The sequence below is a fragment of the Acipenser ruthenus genome, chromosome 21 (genome assembly GCF_902713425.1).
Source record: "Acipenser ruthenus chromosome 21, fAciRut3.2 maternal haplotype, whole genome shotgun sequence".
Lineage (NCBI taxonomy): Eukaryota > Metazoa > Chordata > Actinopteri > Acipenseriformes > Acipenseridae > Acipenser > Acipenser ruthenus.
Genome location: NC_081209.1, coordinates 4,564,931 through 4,585,212, shown reverse-complemented (window position 1 = coordinate 4,585,212; position 20,282 = coordinate 4,564,931). Strand labels below are relative to the sequence as shown.

At 38.2% G+C, this 20,282-nt stretch overlaps 1 protein-coding gene across 1 annotated transcript; it reads right to left on the bottom strand.

Moving 5' to 3' along the window:
• Positions 1–913: 913 nt before the first annotated feature.
• On the bottom strand, positions 914–19,345 carry LOC131696617 (LIM domain kinase 2-like). The gene is made up of 16 exons (XM_058994428.1): positions 19,029–19,345; positions 17,824–17,920; positions 10,332–10,467; positions 8,438–8,547; positions 8,164–8,352; positions 7,819–7,924; positions 6,868–7,079; positions 6,320–6,506; positions 6,019–6,105; positions 5,757–5,888; positions 5,057–5,113; positions 4,744–4,809; positions 4,373–4,550; positions 4,150–4,205; positions 2,941–3,098; positions 914–2,019 (listed from the first exon to the last, which is right to left on the bottom strand). The coding sequence occupies exons 1-16, from the start codon at positions 19,066–19,068 to the stop codon at positions 1,845–1,847; spliced, it is 1,986 nt and encodes a 661-aa protein (XP_058850411.1). The 5' UTR covers positions 19,069–19,345; the 3' UTR covers positions 914–1,844.
• Between the last annotated feature and the right edge of the window lie 937 nt (positions 19,346–20,282).

Sequence of the window (20,282 nt, the reverse complement as noted above, 5' to 3'; positions counted from 1 at the left end):
TAAACATCTATTTTGCACAGGCACTAAAATTGTAGGGATAATACAAGTATCAGTGTCAGCATCCAACAGAGACACAGGAATGGCAGAGGAGTGCCTTAAGGGTTTATCTTTCTGATTCATTTCCAGAACAGTAACCAAGCTCATCGGAGATTCCGCAGTTCTTCTATCACAGTGAAATGTGTTTGGGTCTGAGCTCTCTCATGAAAAATAAAAAGATACTAAATGTTACTCTAGTTACTTCAAGGTTACAGGACATGTTGAGGACCAAGCAGTCATTCACATACAAAGAACGACATACAAGAAACACTTCACCAGGATTATGTTTTTTGTTACCTTTAAAATGCTCCGAGCCCAGTGTACACATGTATACATAGAACAGAGAAATCAGCTCCAAACAGCAGACCACCAAACAAATCTATCCATCGATCATACACAAGTAATATTATGCAAATATGTCTGCTTATTTTATTTAAATTTATATTACAAGAAACTGAAACGATTTACTTACCATAGGGTAGTCTTTCTTTTAAAAGTTACATAGTGCTGTTAAATAATGAAAAAGTATTAATTCAAACGGTGGTGTGCTTAGGATTTACTGTACTGGATGTGTGGAGAACCAGCTCCCTCTTGTGGTCAGTAATATAGAAAAACTGCAGTATAGAGTCCTTAAATCACTAGCAGATACAATCAAAAGACAAATACATTCTCCCTCATTTGGAACGCACCAATTTTAGCAGTCTCGCTCCTAAAAGAAAGGAAATTACGATATATTTTGCTGCGTATTCCTAAACCTCACTCTTATTTTTGTTTTCAAATCTCACTCATTTGGATGATTTTTAATATACTGGCATTCAAAGTTCACTTTTTAAAATACTAAAACAAAGAGCTTAAAAAAACCCCAGTCAATGCTAAATGACGTTCCAGCCTGAATCAACCCTTTATTTCCTGTATCTCTTTTAGTGTGGTGGATAACACTAAATGATCTATATTGTAGTGGTTACAACTTGTACATATCAGTACCTCACAACATTTGTAGTAAAACAAGACCATTTGCACATTTGACATGTACTATACAGTATTTCACAGTCTACATGCATTTATGTTATGTTCGTTATAGAAAATGTTTTTTTAATCTCACCTCTTCCCAATTAGGAATTGAATTATGTCCATGCATTTGTATAATACATAGAGATATATACACTTCTATCTTACAAACATGCCTTTCAATCCACTTTACAGAAGAGTCCACAATCATTTAGGTTCAGGGCTTGCAATGACCTTGAAATAAATTAAACAGTCAAGCCATTTCCACCCAAATATACAGATACTGCCAAAAAGATCAAGTTTAGCAATATACTTGCAAACGTGTATTTTTAGTTGTCAGGTATATTAGTAAGACTAGTAAACTAGCATTACCTATACTGTAAACTAGGTCCCATTTAATCAAAACCACATCCAATATCAAGGGCTTTATGAAATGGACTGCTTTTCCGCCCCACATACAATTTGCCAATGGTTTTAATCCTGTTTATAGGTTGTCTAACACGCAAGAGAGATGGGAGTCATACTGTTAATTGACTGAAATGCTGCTACACTACTGATTCACTCATGAAATCTTCAGCAAATCCACAGCGTTGTCATCTCAAATTAATTTGTTGGTGTGGTTACACAGTGTCAAAACAATATAAAATTGAGCCTACCCTTAATGCAATTAGTATTTGAGCGAGTGTCACAGGTCCAGTCTCTCTACCCAAGCCTCGCTCAGAACTTGGTTTACTCAGGAGGTGGGGAGAACCTGTAACTGTTGATTTCTCTGGCTTCCTTATACTGTATTGTAGTGCATGTTACAAGCTGGTGTCAGCAGCTAAAATTCCATTCTCTGGCAGGCGGGTCTGGGGTGGGCTGTGCAGTTTGTAAAGGCTGTGGTCCAGTTCACCCATCTTGGCTGGGAGAGGGATGCACAATTCCAGGTTCAGGGCCAGAGCCTCAAAGCAATCCTCCAGATTCTCAAAGGCAGGTCTGCAGACAAGAAGCGCAATGTTCCACAAGCTCAGTTTGCAGGTAAAACAGGTAGATTAGTGCTATTTTCTAAGCCATTAATCCCAAACTAAGAGCCATTAAAGCAGTTTGAGTGAAAAAAAAATCAGTTTCTTTCAGGTAGTCAGAAACAGGTTAAGAGTCATTTAAATCCATACCTTGAGAAACTCCATCAACAGTCTGGTACACTATAGACATGTTAGTGCAGTAAACATGGGCTGATCTGCTAACTAATCTTTTGAAAGCAACATATTCACTGATGAAAGCATACACTGAAACAAACATAGCAGTAGTTCTCGCTTTCTTTAATTCCAGGGCTGTACTCTGTGCTGTTAATTATCCTTATTTCACAAGCTCTTGGCAGGAGTTTCAGTGAGGTGTCCCAGATAAGCTGCATTATATACTGTTCCTGCAATGGCATAAAGCTGATCCCGTTTAACCCAGTAACAAACCACACTTTCCTGGATGAAAACTACATTTGGGGGCTGATTCGTGAAAGTGATTTACAGTATAATTGTAAATCTCGAAAAACTACTCACTTCTAAATCTTTTGTAGTCATTTTTGTATTACTTTAGTATAAATACATGTTAATTTGGATTCATATGTTGTTTTTTTCTGACTTTATGTGAATGAAAAGACAAATTCGCCTGTTTTCTCATTGGAAATAGGTACATTTCAAAATATCACTGTCCTGATCACAAAAGCAAAGTTTGTGGGGAATAATAGCCATACTTTTGAGGCATAAGCAATTAGGAAATAACACTTACTACCCAGGAACCAAAAAAAAAAAAAAAAATGTGTTACACAGTGAAATCAGTCTAAACCTCTAACATCCGGTACACTAGTTTTCTGAAAGTACCAACCTATGCAATTTAAAAATCACCTTTGCAGATGGAACCTACCTGTTTTCAGGGATGAGATCACAGCAAGCAACAGCCAATGGGAAAAAGGCAGGTGGGCAATCTTTAGGAACAAACTTTTCCAAAAACATTCCCACATTCAGTCCAAAATCTAGTGTCCTGGGCAAGCATTCTGGGTCAGCATATACTTGTCCAATGATCTGATAAAGTAACAATGTTAACATTACATACTGGTATCATTGTTTCAATAGGAGTGCAAACTTTAAGAAGTTACTCTCTATGGATAACATCCTCCCAAGAGCCAAACTAAGAATGACTTATTCATATTATAAGGCTTGAAGTTCTGGGCATCCTGGGATAAGCACAAACACCTGCAGCTACAACACTGAGGCAATATTGGAAAGAGAACTGATTTTTTGGAAAGAGAACCGAGTATTCTCTGCTTAACTTCCCTGCACATTCTGGGGTAATGGTTTGATTACAAAGCAGGGGGTTCTTTACAGGATACTTTCAGCTAGGGAAAAATGCTGTAGCCTTCCAAACATTGCTACCAGGAGTCCAATAATAAAAAGAACAAAGGAATACGTTTGCACTGATTGCACACAACGAACTGCTGGTGCATTAGATACACCCACAGAGTTACCATTAGGAAAAAACAGATTCCCGTTTTAATGCGTTTTGAATAGGAATCAAGACCTAGATGGGAGACTGTATAAGTGCACGGATTCTGAACTGAATGAATTTCAAGCTCATTTTTGGACTTCTGGCTGAATGACAAACAAGCATGTGCTGGGTTGCAGTAGTTGGCTACTGAAGAAAAAGAACCTGGACATTTTTAGTTTGCAAAAGTAAAAAACATTTCTGACTCTGTTAATCCAGGGCTGCAGAATGAAAGCCTGGTCTCTTTCTGCAGACAGTCCCTAAACATATTGTACAAAGCAATGTAAATGATCTGTCACACTACAGACACAGGAGAAAGAAAAGAGAGTGTCAGATTGTAAAGCAACACTCCAACAAGAGCTTATAGAACCCAATAACTGGATATCATAGTCTGGATTTCAACTTTTAAAGAATAGCAAGACATTAAACTGGCTAAGAATATTGTAAGGATACCAAATATTAACTAAATAACACAACAAAATGTAACATGCTTTGCCAATACTCAAGCAAAAATGATACGATTTACTTAAAGCTTAAAATATATATATATATATATATATATATATATATATATATATATATATTTCTTACCTCACAAAGTACAATGCCAAAAGAGAAAATGTCCACTTTTTCATCATAGATTTTACCTAAAAAGAAAAGACACTTAATTTTAATTTTAGAAAAAAGTGTTATTTCATCACATCCTGGTGACTTATTGAAACGACTGCACACTACTCACTGAGGGTGTCAATATCCAGGGATCCCCTGTATAGAGCAGTGCCCTCTTTAAAAAGTTAGTCTCTGCATTGCTTACCATTCAGCATCTCGGGTGCCATCCAGTAGGGGTTCCCCACCACAGTGTAGCGTTTCTTGCGCTCAGTCCTCCTGAACGTCCTTTTCTTTGTGGTGGATTTCTCAGGAGGAGGGCTGGTCTTCTTCTCTTGCACAATTAGACGGGAAAGACCGAAATCGGCCACCACCACAGTATTGTCCTTGGGTAGAACATGGTTCAATTATTGTACAAAATGTGATTCGTTTTTATGAATGTTTCTCATAGGTTTTCAAAGCGTCTGTTACATTTAAACAGTTCTAATGATGGTTTCTTTAATTGGATTTCCTTTCCATATTGATGCACCATTCAGCTTTCCCCATGGCGTGGCTGGCTAGCACCTAACAGGCACTTACCAGTTTGACCAGGCAGTTGTGAGAGTTGAGGTCTCTATGGATGATGCTCATTGAATGCAGGTAAGCCTAAATAGAGAAACAAATGACAACATGTATTCTCTATTAGCTATTCAAGCATCACGTTATTTAAGATCATACACCATGTACAAAGCTTTTTAGTATGGAAAACACACTGTCCTTATTAACAACTTAGCAGCATATGTATAGACTGAGAAGGGACAGAGGAAATATATTCCTAGGATCATCTCCTGCAATCTGATATGAAACAGGCATGCAAGACAAGATCGAAAAATAAAAAACAGGCTTCACTAACCATTCCGGAAGCGATGCCTTTGGCAAAGCTGACTCTCTGTTCCCATGGAAATGGATCCTGTTTTTAGAAAAAGGAAAAACATGTTCATCCTTTATTTGGCAACCGATACCCTTTCCTTGGTATCAAAAACAGTGCCTTCATTATTCTGCTCTATTACTCAACAGAAACAAAGCTTACTGCAGGTAGGCATCGAACCAGCAACTTGCTTTGATAAAGACCCATTGTTCTTCAGTTCCTCAACTTAAGCAGGTTTCAAGAAACCGGTTTCCAATCAAAAGTGAATTTACTTCTTGAGACAAACCAGCTTTCTTCTGTGTGTGTGTGTGGGGGGGGGGCGATTTGGGTTGAGATAAATCATTGAAAGCACTTCATAGTGTATGCAGTGGATTGAAAGGGCTTGTGGGTGTCCAGTGGTCCATATCATGTCCTTCCCTACGACATGCTACTGTATCAAGCCCAGAGCTCTAAACCAGTAAATTACAGTTTTAATTATACAAATTCAGCTCAGTGAGGTCTTTATATTGTCACCCTGGTCAAGCCAACCCTATCCCTTCCCCTGGCATTGAACCCAGTCAGTATTACCACTGTCAAGATACTGAACAGCTGTGCACTTAAAGTGGTTGAAATTGCCAAAGGGCAATATGACGTGTGTGCGACCACATGAAAGTTACTTTACCCTTGGTTTTAGGTATGTACATACCATGTCTCTGATGAAATCCTTTAGAGTTCCTCCCTCTATGTACTCTGTTATTAGATTCAGTTTTTTGTCCTTGTACAGAACTCCAATAAATTTCAAGACATTGGGGTGTTCCAAACACCGCATGACTTTCACCTGGGGAAAAAAAATAAAACAGGGTTGAATTAACCTGTAAATTCTTTTAGAATACTTTCACACAGCCCAAGTAAGATGATCTTATTCAAAACAAAAAGAAGATCACACATATTTAAAATGTGGAGCAGACCTCTTTTAAGAAAGTATTTTGTGTTTCCTCATCACAGCGAATTAACTCCTTCATGACCATCACCTCTCCTGTAGCTTTGTGCGTAACCTGAAAGGACAGAAGCCAAGAATAAAGCCTTTTCTAGAAGAATATGCTTTCTTTTATAATCTGGGAGAATCAAAAGGTAATATTAATAAATATAAATTGTGAACATTTTACTACTTTTAGTGGTTTGTTACGGAGCTCCCATAGCATAAATCATCCGTGAAAAAACACAGAGCTGACTTACGATTATCAACACAAGCAAGCGGAAGATGCTTACCTTGATCGCCTGCCCGAAGAAGCCCTTTCCCAGCACCTCCCCATGGATGAGGTCACATGGGCGGAATATCCGGTGGGAGCAGCTGGAGGAGGAGCGCAGGGATTCGGAGCGGCTGATGTCCCGGTACAGGGCGGGATGCTCCTTTGGAGAGGAGGGACCAGGTGATTTGCAAGTACTGCTGCTTCGCCTGGAAAAGGATCACAAAATCAAAACGGTTAAAAAAAAAAAAAAACACACAATATAGGATTTTTCTGAACAACCATATTGTCATGGTTAAACAATAAACAAATGTCAAGACCAACTAAAATGTAGGATACAGGGCAAAGTACTTTACATTGGCTGAAATAGAAACTCTAAGCCTTGGCAAAAACATAGGACTACACTGAGCTAACAGAATAAACAAGGAAATGAACTCCACCCCAGCATGTAAGGTTGTTCTGCCATTCAGGCATCCTTCCCCAGATGTTCTTACAAGGTTTGTTCCTGGAGTCAATATAAACCCCTACAAACACAGCTAGACGCTTGGCACGTTTAGCATCTTCCTCTACCTGACTGATCGTCTCTTCAGCGTACTATCAACGTTTTCGCTTTCCAGTGCGGAGATTGAGCGGGAGGGGGAGGAGAGTCTCATGCGAGAGGGGGTCGGCACGCCCAGGCGCGATGGAGACGATGTCAGTCGCAGTCGTTCCAAGCTCTGCCGAACAGGGTCGTGTTCTATCAACAGCTGTAGTGTCTGATTGCTCTGGATCAGATCTTCAATCTAAAACAGGAGCAACAAAGCAAACTTGAAACTTTCTGACCAACCCCTCTGATGGACCACAAATAATGAAATTTCCATCAACACAAATTAACCAGGTGCAATGTGATATCTGATGTAAATGAATTTGAAGGGCAGGTTTCTGACTCAAACCTGCACAATAGGACTGGAATGTCTTAGTGCCCCATTAAATTAAGTATCAGTCAGTTATATAACAGGAAACAAATGTCTGGGAACTGTAAAAGCATATGAACAATTCATGCAAACTAGGCTGTGCCAGCAGCGCACACACAGTGCAATTAAAACCTTAACTATAAAAAAAACTGCATATCTTAATGCTTAGGAGAATGTTACAGTATTTCATAGAGTTTCTAACACTGGCCTCAGTGATTTTTAGGCATCAATATACAGTATATGTAATAAAGTTTATTAGAATTAATTTGGCAAAGTTTGCAATTCCACCTCTTAATTGCTCATTCAGCAAAGCTTTTTCATTGTTTGTTTTTGGTTGGTAAGTATAAAGGTCGGATGTGAAAGCATTCATAACATAGGGGAAAGAGGGGGCGAGTTTCCTTTCTGTTAAGAGTAGCCCTGATTAACACATCACAATAAACCCCAGCTTGGGCAGTCTGGAAACCCGTTGCCAATTAAAGGCCATTGGGGAAAAAAATGTTCTTATGTGCTATTATGCCTTTAGCTACTTAAGAACGATGAACAGCAAATACAGGTCTTGCAATATTACCTTCTCTTCCAGTAAACTCTGTACTTGGAACCCATTGATCTCCAAGATCCGATCTCCTGGGTGAATAGCATTTCGCACCTCTGGGCTGATGTGCATTCCTCTGACTCTGAAGGTACACAGAACAACAGGTTAATGAAGAAAACTGGACTGCTGCACAACCTGCGCCTTTTTTATTCAGATAAACGTACAATTACAAGATGTGTTCATTTCCTTTAAGGTTTTAACACTATAACAACATCAGTTGCGCCCGTATTGCCATCTTATTTAAAGATAAACACATACACACAGAGATTAGTGGTTTGAGTATGCAAGATATTTAAATCTGAAATGGAATACAACACTCACTCTTTCACTTGAACACTAGTGGTGCCGTTGGTACAATCCCCAATTATTTTCACAGAGAAGCCTCGTTTGCCATTGGTGGCAGCAGGGACTGAGAGGAGTGTGACGGTGTGGGGTAAGGAGTCAAGGGGAGAGTTCAGGGAAAGATTTTCAAACATTGGTGTCAGGACAATCTGGTGGTGACACTTTCCACTGCAAGGAGAAAAAACAAAACTGGCGCTTAAAAAAAACCCGTTTGGGTATTTATTTAAAATCTTGGCGTGGATTTGTTTCTTACCAATAAAGTTTAGAGCGTTCCACCAGTGCGTACGTGTCTCCATCTTCAATGATCACTTTGCAGATCAAACACACAAAGCACTCTGGATGATACCTATACTCCCCAGCCACCTGCAGAAACAAACAAAAAAAAGAATAAATCAAGTCTGAAAAACTAAAGTATTATCTATCAGTTAGCAAGAACACTTTAGCAAACCAAATATACAACCTGAGATGCACTGCAAAGAGATAGATTACCAAGAGACACTTGTTTAACTTGTAAATTTTCCTTCTTGCCTGAATGAAAATTAGTCTGTTTGCAGCTATTGCCACTTTTTCTCTTAGTAAATCAAACATAATTTTGACTGAAAGTCTGACTAATTACACAGTCAGTAATGAAACAGCTCTGCATACGTATGATTTATTGTACATCTTCATAGTTTTACCTGTCATACATCACCCAATGTTTTAAAAAAAATAAAAGCAAACCAACCTAGAATAAGCACATGAACAGCTATAGGAACACATACCTCTTCAAACCCATGCTTTAGCACACTGACACGGTAGCACCTTGTACAGGTCTGAGCAGACTGCTCTGAGTAAGGCTGAATGAAGACTCCACTCCTCCCCCCCAAAAAAAACACCTCTGCCCACATCTGGTATGACACTGTACACTTCTGCATTATCACCTCCGATTTCTCGATTTCTTCATCCATTCCAACATGGAGACATTACATTACATTACAAAGGGCATTACATTTATACAGCAATTCTCTTGTCCAGGTTATTTCTATCTTTTTATCCATTATTTGAGAGATTAGCATAATCATAATAGGATTATAAAAAATAAACTATTTTGAATGAACACAAATTGTAAAACGTTAGACTTTTTCGGCTTGCCTGTAAATAGGAGCTCTCAAGACAAATTCGTATTGTGCAGCACATAATGATGTCATGCACTTTTTCAAGGATCACCATTACAGGTATTCCCCCACCCCTAACTCTTTCATGTGGAATGGCCCTGGAGCTGCTGTCGCAGTTTCAGAACAAAGTGCATGTAGATCTGGAAATATATGGAATGTGCATTTTCTTGTGAATTGGGACTTTTTTCTAACTTCACACCTGGAGTCTACAGCATGTTGGAAGCGTGCCGCGGATCCATCACTCATAATCACCTTTCAACTTCATAACATTGGGCCATATTTATTGTCTTGTTAAATGTAATTTTCTGTGCGTAACCCCTGGAAGGAGTGAAGAGTTTTTTTTGTTTTTTACTGTTTCCACTATCTGTTGCCAGGGTTCATGTTTAAGGATTTACTTTCAGTTAAGATACGGTAGGAAGGCAGGTTATTAAAAAGGAGCAAGTTAAACTTTAACATGTGTGGGATAATTAAGGGATTATTTGCAGTTATGTGCTTATTTTATTCATATTCAAAAATTCTAAAAGCAGGAATTTGTACTTTATTTACACAAGGTGTTCGATCACATGCAGTTAATTACCTTGGCATACTGCAGATACCGGGAACAAAATGGAATGTTCAAGTTTACTGATAAAATCAGGAAATGCAAAACTCTTTTCAATTGCGACCTGAACTAGACTAGAGGTGAAAAGCCTTGTGAATTATAAATCTGTACCAACTACTTACTGTGGGTCCAAAAACCCACTTTCTGATATGGCAGCTTAACAAAACAATTTTAGAAACCTGTTTCCTGGCGTGTTTATAGTGATGCAAGCTTTTCAATAAACACAATGCCGCTCTCTGGTCTAGTGGAGTCTCTGTTAGTACATTTAAAAGATCCAGAGAAGACACTCAGAAGAGATGGAGAATTTGACGCCAACAAAACCACAGCTTAACGGCTTTAGCGATAACAAAACCACAGCTTAAAAGATATCAGCAGGATATCACAACACTCACCATTGCTGGACCGGTCATGAGCAGGGAGCAGCCATGACAGGACTCCCCAAATTTTTCCCAGTAATGTTTGCGACAGTAGAGTTTGCCATCCTTCTCGTAGTACCAGTTAATCAAATGGTCACTACACTCAGAACACCTGAAAATATAACAGAAACACAAATAAATTAAAATAGAAACACTGGTAGAAAAAAAATTATAATACAACCTGCATGAGGTTCATAGGTTAGCACTGATATGACCATAGGTTGAAACAATGTGGCACTAAAATAGTTACATTTTACTGAAACTTACCCCAGAAAAAATATTATACCCAGCTTTGAACCTGGCTTAGAATTGTCCTAGCTCTTAAAATATGTAGGAAGAAGTGGTTTATGACATACTAGCCATTTATTTGCCAAGACAAATAAGCCCCCCTCATGGCAATGTACAAATTCATAAACTTCTTTAGTCAATTTTGAGTCACCAGGGTCAAAAAGGCAGAAGTTAGCAGTCACCTCTGACTTCTGAAAACTAACAATGCATGACAAAACCATTACAGCAGCAGAAATCGCAAGCAAAGCGGTCATTTCTTTAACACGCAAGACTCCCTTTTTGAACAACAATATGGTAAAGGTTTTCATTACACAGATGTGTTTGCTCTAAGGGGGATATCTTGAAGCGCATTAGCACAGAGGACTGTTGCTTTTTTTTTTTGCAGAGCCAAAACAAGAACATATTGTTTTTCTTTCCTGGATTATACATATTTACACCTCCAGGCAGCCTGGATTTCTGCGTACGAGTCAGAGAGACTTCAGACAAAACCAAAGCCGTCTCCTGGAATGCACCCCCTGGTCTGCTGCATCTTTCTTATATCTGCTTAATAAAACCAGGCTGCTACATTTCATGCAAGCTGCAGCTTGCTCAAATCCCAACCGTAAGCTTGGGAGGTTTACGGAGGAGAAAACAACACCACTCCCAGACAGTGACTTCAGAGAGGCTGCTGTAGTGCAGGGAGGCTGTGGGGGTGTAAATATCATGTGAAGTGATGGGCAGCACACTCAGGTTACACACTTCAACAGGCACTGTCTTTCAACTTGCAAATCAATTTATTTTACCGGCAAGTAGTGAAGTTTGTTACATAAATGAAACTGCGTTCAGCCCCAGAGTACAACAGCATTAAAAGAGAACCTCTAAAGTTCAAAGCCGGAGGCCTAATTGGTTGTCCCAACACATTAAAGTTGCTGCAAATAAAATACAAACACCCCATAAAACTAGAATGACGCAGTAGGACTGCTAAACAAGACGCTTCATGTTCTTTTACATTGCCTGGCAATGTGAAATTCTAGGACTCGTGGTGTCTTACATTGCGAAAGAAAAGAAAGTCAGTCACTGCCAACACCTTTTCTGCTGTAGTATGTGAATTCAATTTGAATGTAAAATTTGACACAGCAAAAATGAAAACTGCTAAAAGTTATCTTTACAAGCAGGTTTACTACAAAGTCCAAATAATTCTCAATTACAGTAATGAACCACTTCTGACAATAAATACTTTTACACAGTGGCTTGAAAGAAAAAGGGAAGGGTAAAAGGTAACTAGCTACAGTATAAAACCAACCCTATAGCTAAGTTGTCTGGGTCCTCTAAATGATTTACCTTCATTTTCCTGAAGCATTTTAATGATTACAAATCATCATACGTAACCTTTACTCATGTATTGTTGCTTAAGAATACAGGATTTATCTAAACTTGTACCATTTTAATTGCAAAATCGTATTCATTAGATTTAGAGTTAAAAAAAAAAATACAGCACAGAAATTAATCTGAAACTACAGTACTTCACACACTGTACCTGTCAATTATCTTGACTGATATTGTTTGCTAAAGAAACAAGATATCTAAAGTAAATAAATCGGTTTTAGAAAAACACCCAAATACACTTTAACCCCAGTTCATGAAAAAACAAACTTAAAACACAGTTAGAAAAAAAAACAGCACACTGCACAGTATGTGCAAGGTCTCTCCTTCCACAGCATGCTTCACAGCACATTTGGATGGACCTCTGAAAACATCAATCTTGAGCAGTCGACACACTTCAGTAAGTATAGACACAGAAGAAGTTCACTAGTGCTGTCTGAAAGCCTGCTCGCTGCACATTTGGAGCCTTGCTCTTTGTTCCACACAGAAGTATTAGTCAGGCTGTTGGTTGTTGGCATTCATTATTGCTATTGCAGTGCTTGAAGGATCACAGAGATATCTGTAATGACAGTACAGCTGATCCTAGCTAAAAATCACTCAGAAAAGCAGCCCATTTTAAAAGATTAAGACTTAGTCAACACTGTGATTCAGAATCATTCTTCCATTGTGAACATTCCTCAAAAATAAAGAAACCTGACCTTGACCCCAGCTCCCCAACTAATGTAAGTCTCCTTTTTGTGTCTGAGAAATCATGCCAGTAACAGGTTTTCTCAATAGGTGTGGTCTTTTAGCCACAATTTATTTTCTTTACTAAATCATGACACCAAAAATGACCTGGGTCTTGGGTGACTAGGCAGGTTTAGCGAGCCATGAGGTTCCAGACAGACACCAAGTATTCTGTGTTTACATCATTGCACCTGTTGTGGGAAACAGCCTGGGAGATAGAAACTCTGTTCTACACATGTCCAATCCACTGTCTGGCACTGCACAGGTACTGCATTACTTTACATGGGACTTCCAGTACCAACCAATCAATCAGCGATTATTAATTGTAATTAAATGAAATTCATACCTGGCAGAAGTCAACGAGAGATGTTACATACATACTTCACTTACACAATACATCTGGGATTGTATAGCAGAAAAGGTGGGGGAAGTACAGGGAATCAAATGACATGTTCCTCTGTTGCATTCCAGCTAAATTCAGCTCCCAGTATGAATTCTAATGTTATAACCATCTACCATAATGCTGTCCCTTATTAAATACACAGAAGAGGTCAAAAACAATTCTTATGAGCCTAAATTCCTACCACCTACACTGGGTAAACAGATGTACTTCATAAGTATTTCTGTACTATAATGTTGATTTCAAACACACTTTTTTTTTTAACAAGCTATCACATATTCATATCTAACACACATTCCAAGTTTCAACACCACTCATTTATCTAAAACAAAAGGGAAAGGCTTATGCAATGGTTTTACATTTAGGCCAATTTGTTTTTCTTGTACCATCCCCAGTCTTAACATCAACATCTGGTCAACGTATGTCAACAGAAGCAGACTGTCAAGAAGATCTTGAAAGCTTTTGTTATTCGGCAACGCCACCACTTCAGGTAAATGGAAACACGCAAGAAAAAAAATAACTGAATAATTTAATTACTAATTTATCTTCACAGACAAAATCAAACCACCATTTGTGATGTCTTTTCTCAGTCCCATTCATTTAAAAAAAAAAAAAAAGCATAAGGAAAACATAATGCACTGAAATAAAATGAGCCACAGATAATGCACGATTACACTAAATAAGCAAATTGCATCGAAAAGCAAGTTTAAACTTTCACAGTTAATCTTCAGCATACCTTAACTTGCCTGCATGTTTGAAGAATGCCGGAGTGGGAACGGAATTTCCCATCTTCAATTAGGAGAAACGGGAGACTCAGAACCTTATCTCTGCTCTTGCAGTTTCCTTATTATACTCCACTGTTGTTGCAGTGATTAGGCCAAGTGAGAAAGTGGTGAGATGAAATTCCTTCTGGTCTTCAGTGTGTTTTACAAGCAGGATAAAAACACACGAAAGCCACTTTAAAGACTTCCAGCATGATGATCGATCACAATGCCACAGAGTGCACTACGAACGCTTTGCTCTCAGTCCCATAGTGTGTAGGCTAAGCTGCATTTGCAGTAATCGTCTTGATGAAGCATTCGTTTACATCGTGACATGACATAACATGACAGGACCTTCCCTGCCATGTGGTTGTGTAATTGCTGACAATTTCACCAATTACTCATTTGACGCAGTTACAGTTCAGGCATTTTTGTTTTAGCACTGGGACATTTTTTTTTTCTTCTTTTTCAAAATTCAAAAGAGATAATCAAGTATTCTAAAGAAAAAATAATGCAACAAATTGCAAATTGCAAAAAAAAAAAAAAAAACTAGAGTGAAATAAACAGGTTAGGGGTGTAAATAACAGATAAACATATTGAAGTACTGGAGAAATGATTGGCATAGTAAAACGTGTGCGTTCTCACTGCTACAGCCAGCGGGGTAGTGAGGGGGAGGGACTCCCATTCTGAGCTCTCGCTCTCTCGCTCTGAACTCAATTTATTTGGAACCACTTCCATACCAAAAAAATACTCACTCCTTAAGAGTTTCCAGTGTGCAGCCAGCAAATCCTGCAATTGCTTTAAAAATTGCAGCAGGAAATGTATTAAGGATTTGTTTCAAGTAATGAATATTTATTCCAAATCTAATTAGAGAACGAGATCTAAAACGAGAAAAACCTTTATGTATTTTTTTCCCCCCCATTATATAATTGGTCATGTTATTTGTAACCTGTATACAATACTTACTAAAAGTTTTACAACAAAAAATATATACAAAAGTACAGCAAGGAAGTCTTCTTGAAACAGTATGCAAGTCTATGCCTGGCTGTAAGTGCAAGGGCAATAATACTGAATCTATGTCTGGGAATGCAGTAGCTCAGCCCACAAGGCTCTAGAGTATACTTGTGAACTAAAGATTTGTAGACATCAAAAAGGTAGCATGGAATAACATCAGCGTTTTAGAATGTAGCAAGACAATGGAGAACGCAAGGTAGATAATGAAAAGGATTTCTACAATGAACAAGACGACAGATATAGGAAGCAGACTTCAGCACTGCCCAGGGACAAAATGTGCTCAACCACTGTGTATAATTCACTACTACAGTGGTTAGACAAGTTGGTTTAACCATGTTCACAACTGCATTTAATCTTTCGAACCATGAACACAAAAGGCCTGGTTTATCCCATAAACAGCAGTAGTTGCTTTAACAGGAACTATTATCTTCAGGAAGGCTTATTTTGCAATAGCCTGGACTATGCAAAGCAGGCTTGTCAGAGGAGGAGTTTGGGAAGAATTCAATATAAATCAAGACGGCTGCAAACTCTTCCTTCCAGGCTGAAACTACAGGCAAATGTTATCCGCCGATAAAGGCAGGTTTGTTGAAATGTTTTACTTGCATATTTCACAGTCCTTGCATTGATGATTTGATACAGATTCGATACGTTAAGAACCACAGCAGCACACCATGACATCCGCGATTTCTGGGGTAAAAATACAAAGAATGGGCGATACTATTGTATTTACCCTAATCTGATTTATACTATTATCTAAATAAAATCCACTACGCTTGCTATAATAAACCAGAAACTGCGCTGCTGGTATTAAGCAGACACGTTCACATAATAGGCTTCCTTTTTACTCATCTCAACAATGTTTGATATACTAGTCTCTATTTTAAGAAGCGGTTTCAAATTAACACCACAAATATTTCAACGGCAACTACAACATGCTGATCTTTGAGCATAAAACAGAGAAGCAATACTAATCCGAGATTAGACAAACTTTAAGGGGGTACAGCTGTCTGACACTGATTTCAGCATTTCAGCTTTAGTAACAATTTACAAATCATTAAACCTCTGCAAAGTGTAATCAACTCCCACTCAAGACAGAAAAAGGCCTCTTTTTGGGTGGATGTGGACAAAAAAACAAGATGTTTACCCATTCCCTAACCACAAGCATCATGCCACACTAGTACAATACAAATAACTGTAATTAAACACCAAACACCACCCTGGTACCTGTGGGGAAAAATGTACAAGAGCAAAACCTGTTCATTTGGCAAGTTACAGTATATAGTAAACTGTATACTATATAAATAGGGAGTGCAATGTGGTTTGCATAGAAGTCATTTTGCAACAGGTTGCCTGCTGCAGAATAGCAAGACATGTCAAATGATTGATAAACATTTAAAAAGGTAAAGTACCTATACTTTCCACTCACTTTATTTTGCTTGCAAAATATTCTTAAATCATGCACTACTCTGCGCTGGTTTGAAGAGCAAAAGAAAATCTGTTTCACTAATCTTTTACCCGTACCGCTCTGTACTCGCACTCAAATCTAATTCATCAAACTGGGACTGCTTTACCTTCGCCCCAGTCTATCAACTGCAAGAATCTTAAACATGCTCCAGCATCCTCTCCCCAGTACACAGGCTGGTTCAAACGCAACTAGACTGGTTTGGTTCTTGGATGCCTGGGGAAAAGTTTGTAACACAGAGCAAACACAATACACATGGCAACACAGGGAGGAGGGTGGTTAGGTTGGCATCGTTCTTAAAAAAGGGGCGCTGTGTCTTGCATGACATACTTTAAGAAATACAAAATAAAAGTTATATTTCCTTAATCTATCCCTACATCTGTCAATCCCAATGTTCAAAATTATCAGTGTTGAGGTTTTTGGAAAATATCTTCGCTTCTTAGGCTATTAAAACACAACCCTAATCAGGTTAAATATACAGTATATTGCCATCACAGCAGATGTATTTGTATAACTAGTGTGTATTTTAATAAGTGTTTAACATGTGTGCAGTACAAACAAGACCTTATTTACAAGTAGGAAAAACACGCTCCACACTAGTTTGCATGCAAAAGAGAACCCGAGTTAAAATGCGTAACAGCAAGAAAAGAACAAGATTTGACTTCAATAAAAACCATTCAATTCAAATTACACACTGACAAAGCATACAAAGATATTAGAAACCAGTGAAATTACATATTACATTCCTAATTTACCCAAAACGACTTTGCTAAATGATTTCTAAGTGTAACCCTACAAACCATATTTCTATTCTATTGCCAATATCCCAGAATCAGCTGCAGCAAGACAAAGAAAATGAAAAGCACAGGCTGCAGCGTCAGTGGCATACGTGCTGAACACACATGTTCTTCACAGCAAAATCACGGTAGTCTAGTATCTGAAGAACTGACACTGAACTGGAATAAACAGGTACTGTAGAAACAGGGCCAAAACACCAGGGTTCTGCTCACAAGGTTATTGCTTGTTTTTGGTCAAATTAAAATCCAACCCACTTACAAAAAAATCTAATTATTAATGACCGAGGTCTTCCAGATAATGATTGTTGAGATTGTAATGATGAATCAACCATCTACTGTAAACGTGTCATTCATAAGAACTCAGTAACACTGAATATGGCAGGAGGGTTTGAGAGCTCTCTAAAACAGTAAAATTTATATTTGCCACTGTTTTTTTAAATACATTTTACACCTCTGTGCACTGTGTTCTCAATCTTACTACAGAAAAATAAAACGTTATCTAGAAATACTCAAGACACATACTCATTTGTTCAACACCATAGAAAGGTCAAGGCGTGTCTAGGTAAACATCACACAAATAAATATTTATATCACTGGAACATACCAACGCCTTCACTTAGGCATTACAATGGAAAATGAATGGCAAAAATGTACTTACTGGAAGCAGGAGTTGTGCCAAACTTCATTGTGGACTTTGATGAAGAATGCATCCACAATCCTTCCTCCACATCCTACGCACCTGCACCCCTCTTTACCTGCAAGAGAAACCATGGAGCAATCTATACCAGATTGACATGACAGCAAATCTATCACATCTGTATGCCCTGTGGGCAAACCTTCTGTTACTGAGTGCATACCACGATGTATCGGTGGGTACTAAAACCATATTTAATGAGATTATAACACATTTTATATCCTCTTCAGTCCACGGGGTCACATACATGGTCATGCCACTCAGGGCTTTTTTAGGCAAGGAAAGTGAATATAATGGTGACAAGATTTACTTTCTTATTTACATGAGGATGGAGTGCACTGGTGTGTGTTTTAAGGTCGGGCTGCTCCGTCAGAAAAATGGCAAACGAGTTCCCATGACAAGCAACAGTAACAAAAGAAATAAAGACAGAACCACATTCATTTCTCAATATGGAACTAAGCGTTGATCACAGTCCAAAACAAAGCATGGTTTGCATTAGGAGTTTGCAGAGTTCTTTTTAGGCAAAAATAAAACCATACAAACGTTATTTATTTATTTATTTAGGAAAAACATTTATAAATGTCGCAAATTTCGCAAGTGTCGTGTTATTTTGCAGGACAAAAACATTAAACATTCTATTATACAAAATATGGTATAAAATAGAAAAACGGCATTAAATTTAACAAAATGATAAATATGATAGACTGGAGCACCTCAAAGAGAATGATAATTAATCCAAATATGCGTCTCTTCTCCTGCCATTAAACTGCATACGCTACGCAGCATCACAACACAACGACTATGGCACGATACCTTAGCTAGCTACCTACAATACCACCGCCACCTAACCTTGTGTAAAAAACCGTTCAGTTTTAAAACATGTACTGCATTTGATCAGTTTAGTGGTCATTTATAAAACGCACTAATTGATAATGTTGTACTGCAGGTTTTACAGAACTCGGTGCGTTTAAAAAATATAAATAATAAATATAATTGATTTTTAAAAAGCCGGACTAAATACACAGTTTAGCGGGTAACAAAAGTATTAAACACCTTTCGTTGAATACCCAATATATGTTACATAAAAAGCTTAAATGAATTACACAAAATGTCGTAACTTTCTTTTTTTTTAAATAAAGACAGTAACTCAAATATTTAACTGAGCTCACCTTCGCGTTCATCCATGTAACTTTTCGGTGTGTTTGTCATTGTCTAGTTCACGGTGTCCCGGGGTTGTAATACGCTATCATTACAGCGCCACAAGTGCCGAATCACAGCTCGGAAGATTGTATTTACCGTAGTGTGTTATTTATTTATTTATTTATTTATTTATTTATTTATTTATTTTTAAAGCTTTTCGAGTGAAATCCCTCACTGTTACTGTTGCTGCCAAACAAGTTTCTTGTTGGCAGGACGAGTGACGTCATGCTATTAACATTCCAGTACGGAGACCTGTAGGGATCAAACAACAACACCTGAGCTAGGAATTCAGCCAAAACACACCCCGCACCGGATCTCTTTCTGCTGCCGCCCCGACCGCAGCCAATAGAGGACAAGTCTGAGAAACAAGCAGGGTGCCCACCCTACCTTACACGGATACATTAGAGATAACCAAACGGTCCCCCACTGTATAGTGATTAAACACCCAAAACACAGGCTTAGGGCAATTACATTTATTTATTTATTTATTTAGATGTATTTGTCTACCACAATCCCTTAACTTTAGAATATCACAATAACGATGGTCAAAATTGGGTGGTCCTGTTATTTTTCTTACTGGACCAGTCTGACCAGCTCTAAACCAGCACTGTCTGTCTACAGCAAGGCTGCTCAATCCTAGAATTTTCAACCAAGCTCCTCCGTCTTTTTTGCATAGGTAACTCCAATTTAAATAAAGGACCACTGTTTTATAGAAAGTGTTAGACAAGTGAATGAAACTCCCACATTAAAGAAGAGTCTCACCTGGGATTACCTTTATTAAAACTATTACTGATCCCCTGTCTATTGTCACGAGAACCTTTACATTAGTACAGGGTATTTACAGTAACAGATATGTCTATTCTATAGATCCAATCACAGGAAAACTGCAGCTGTGCGTAATTTAAAACAGGGCCCTCTTTATACCAAGGGTTTTTGGTAGATGTCTGTTGCATTTTAAACAGATTCAATGAAGCCCATGCCTTGCTGAGTAAATCTAAAGAATGTTTGAATTAGATTAGTCATAGCAGGTATGTTTGTAACTGGTTTTCTGCATCAGTATCAGGTTAGTTCTGGAATTCAGGTTGGAAGAGGTAAAGATGTAGCACAAAAAGGTAGGCATGGGATAGTGGAGGGGTAAGATTTTCAAGATTAAACACTTCAAGATATATAAACACATAATCACATAAACAAGGAAATGCGTCCTTATTGCAGAATATGCATAA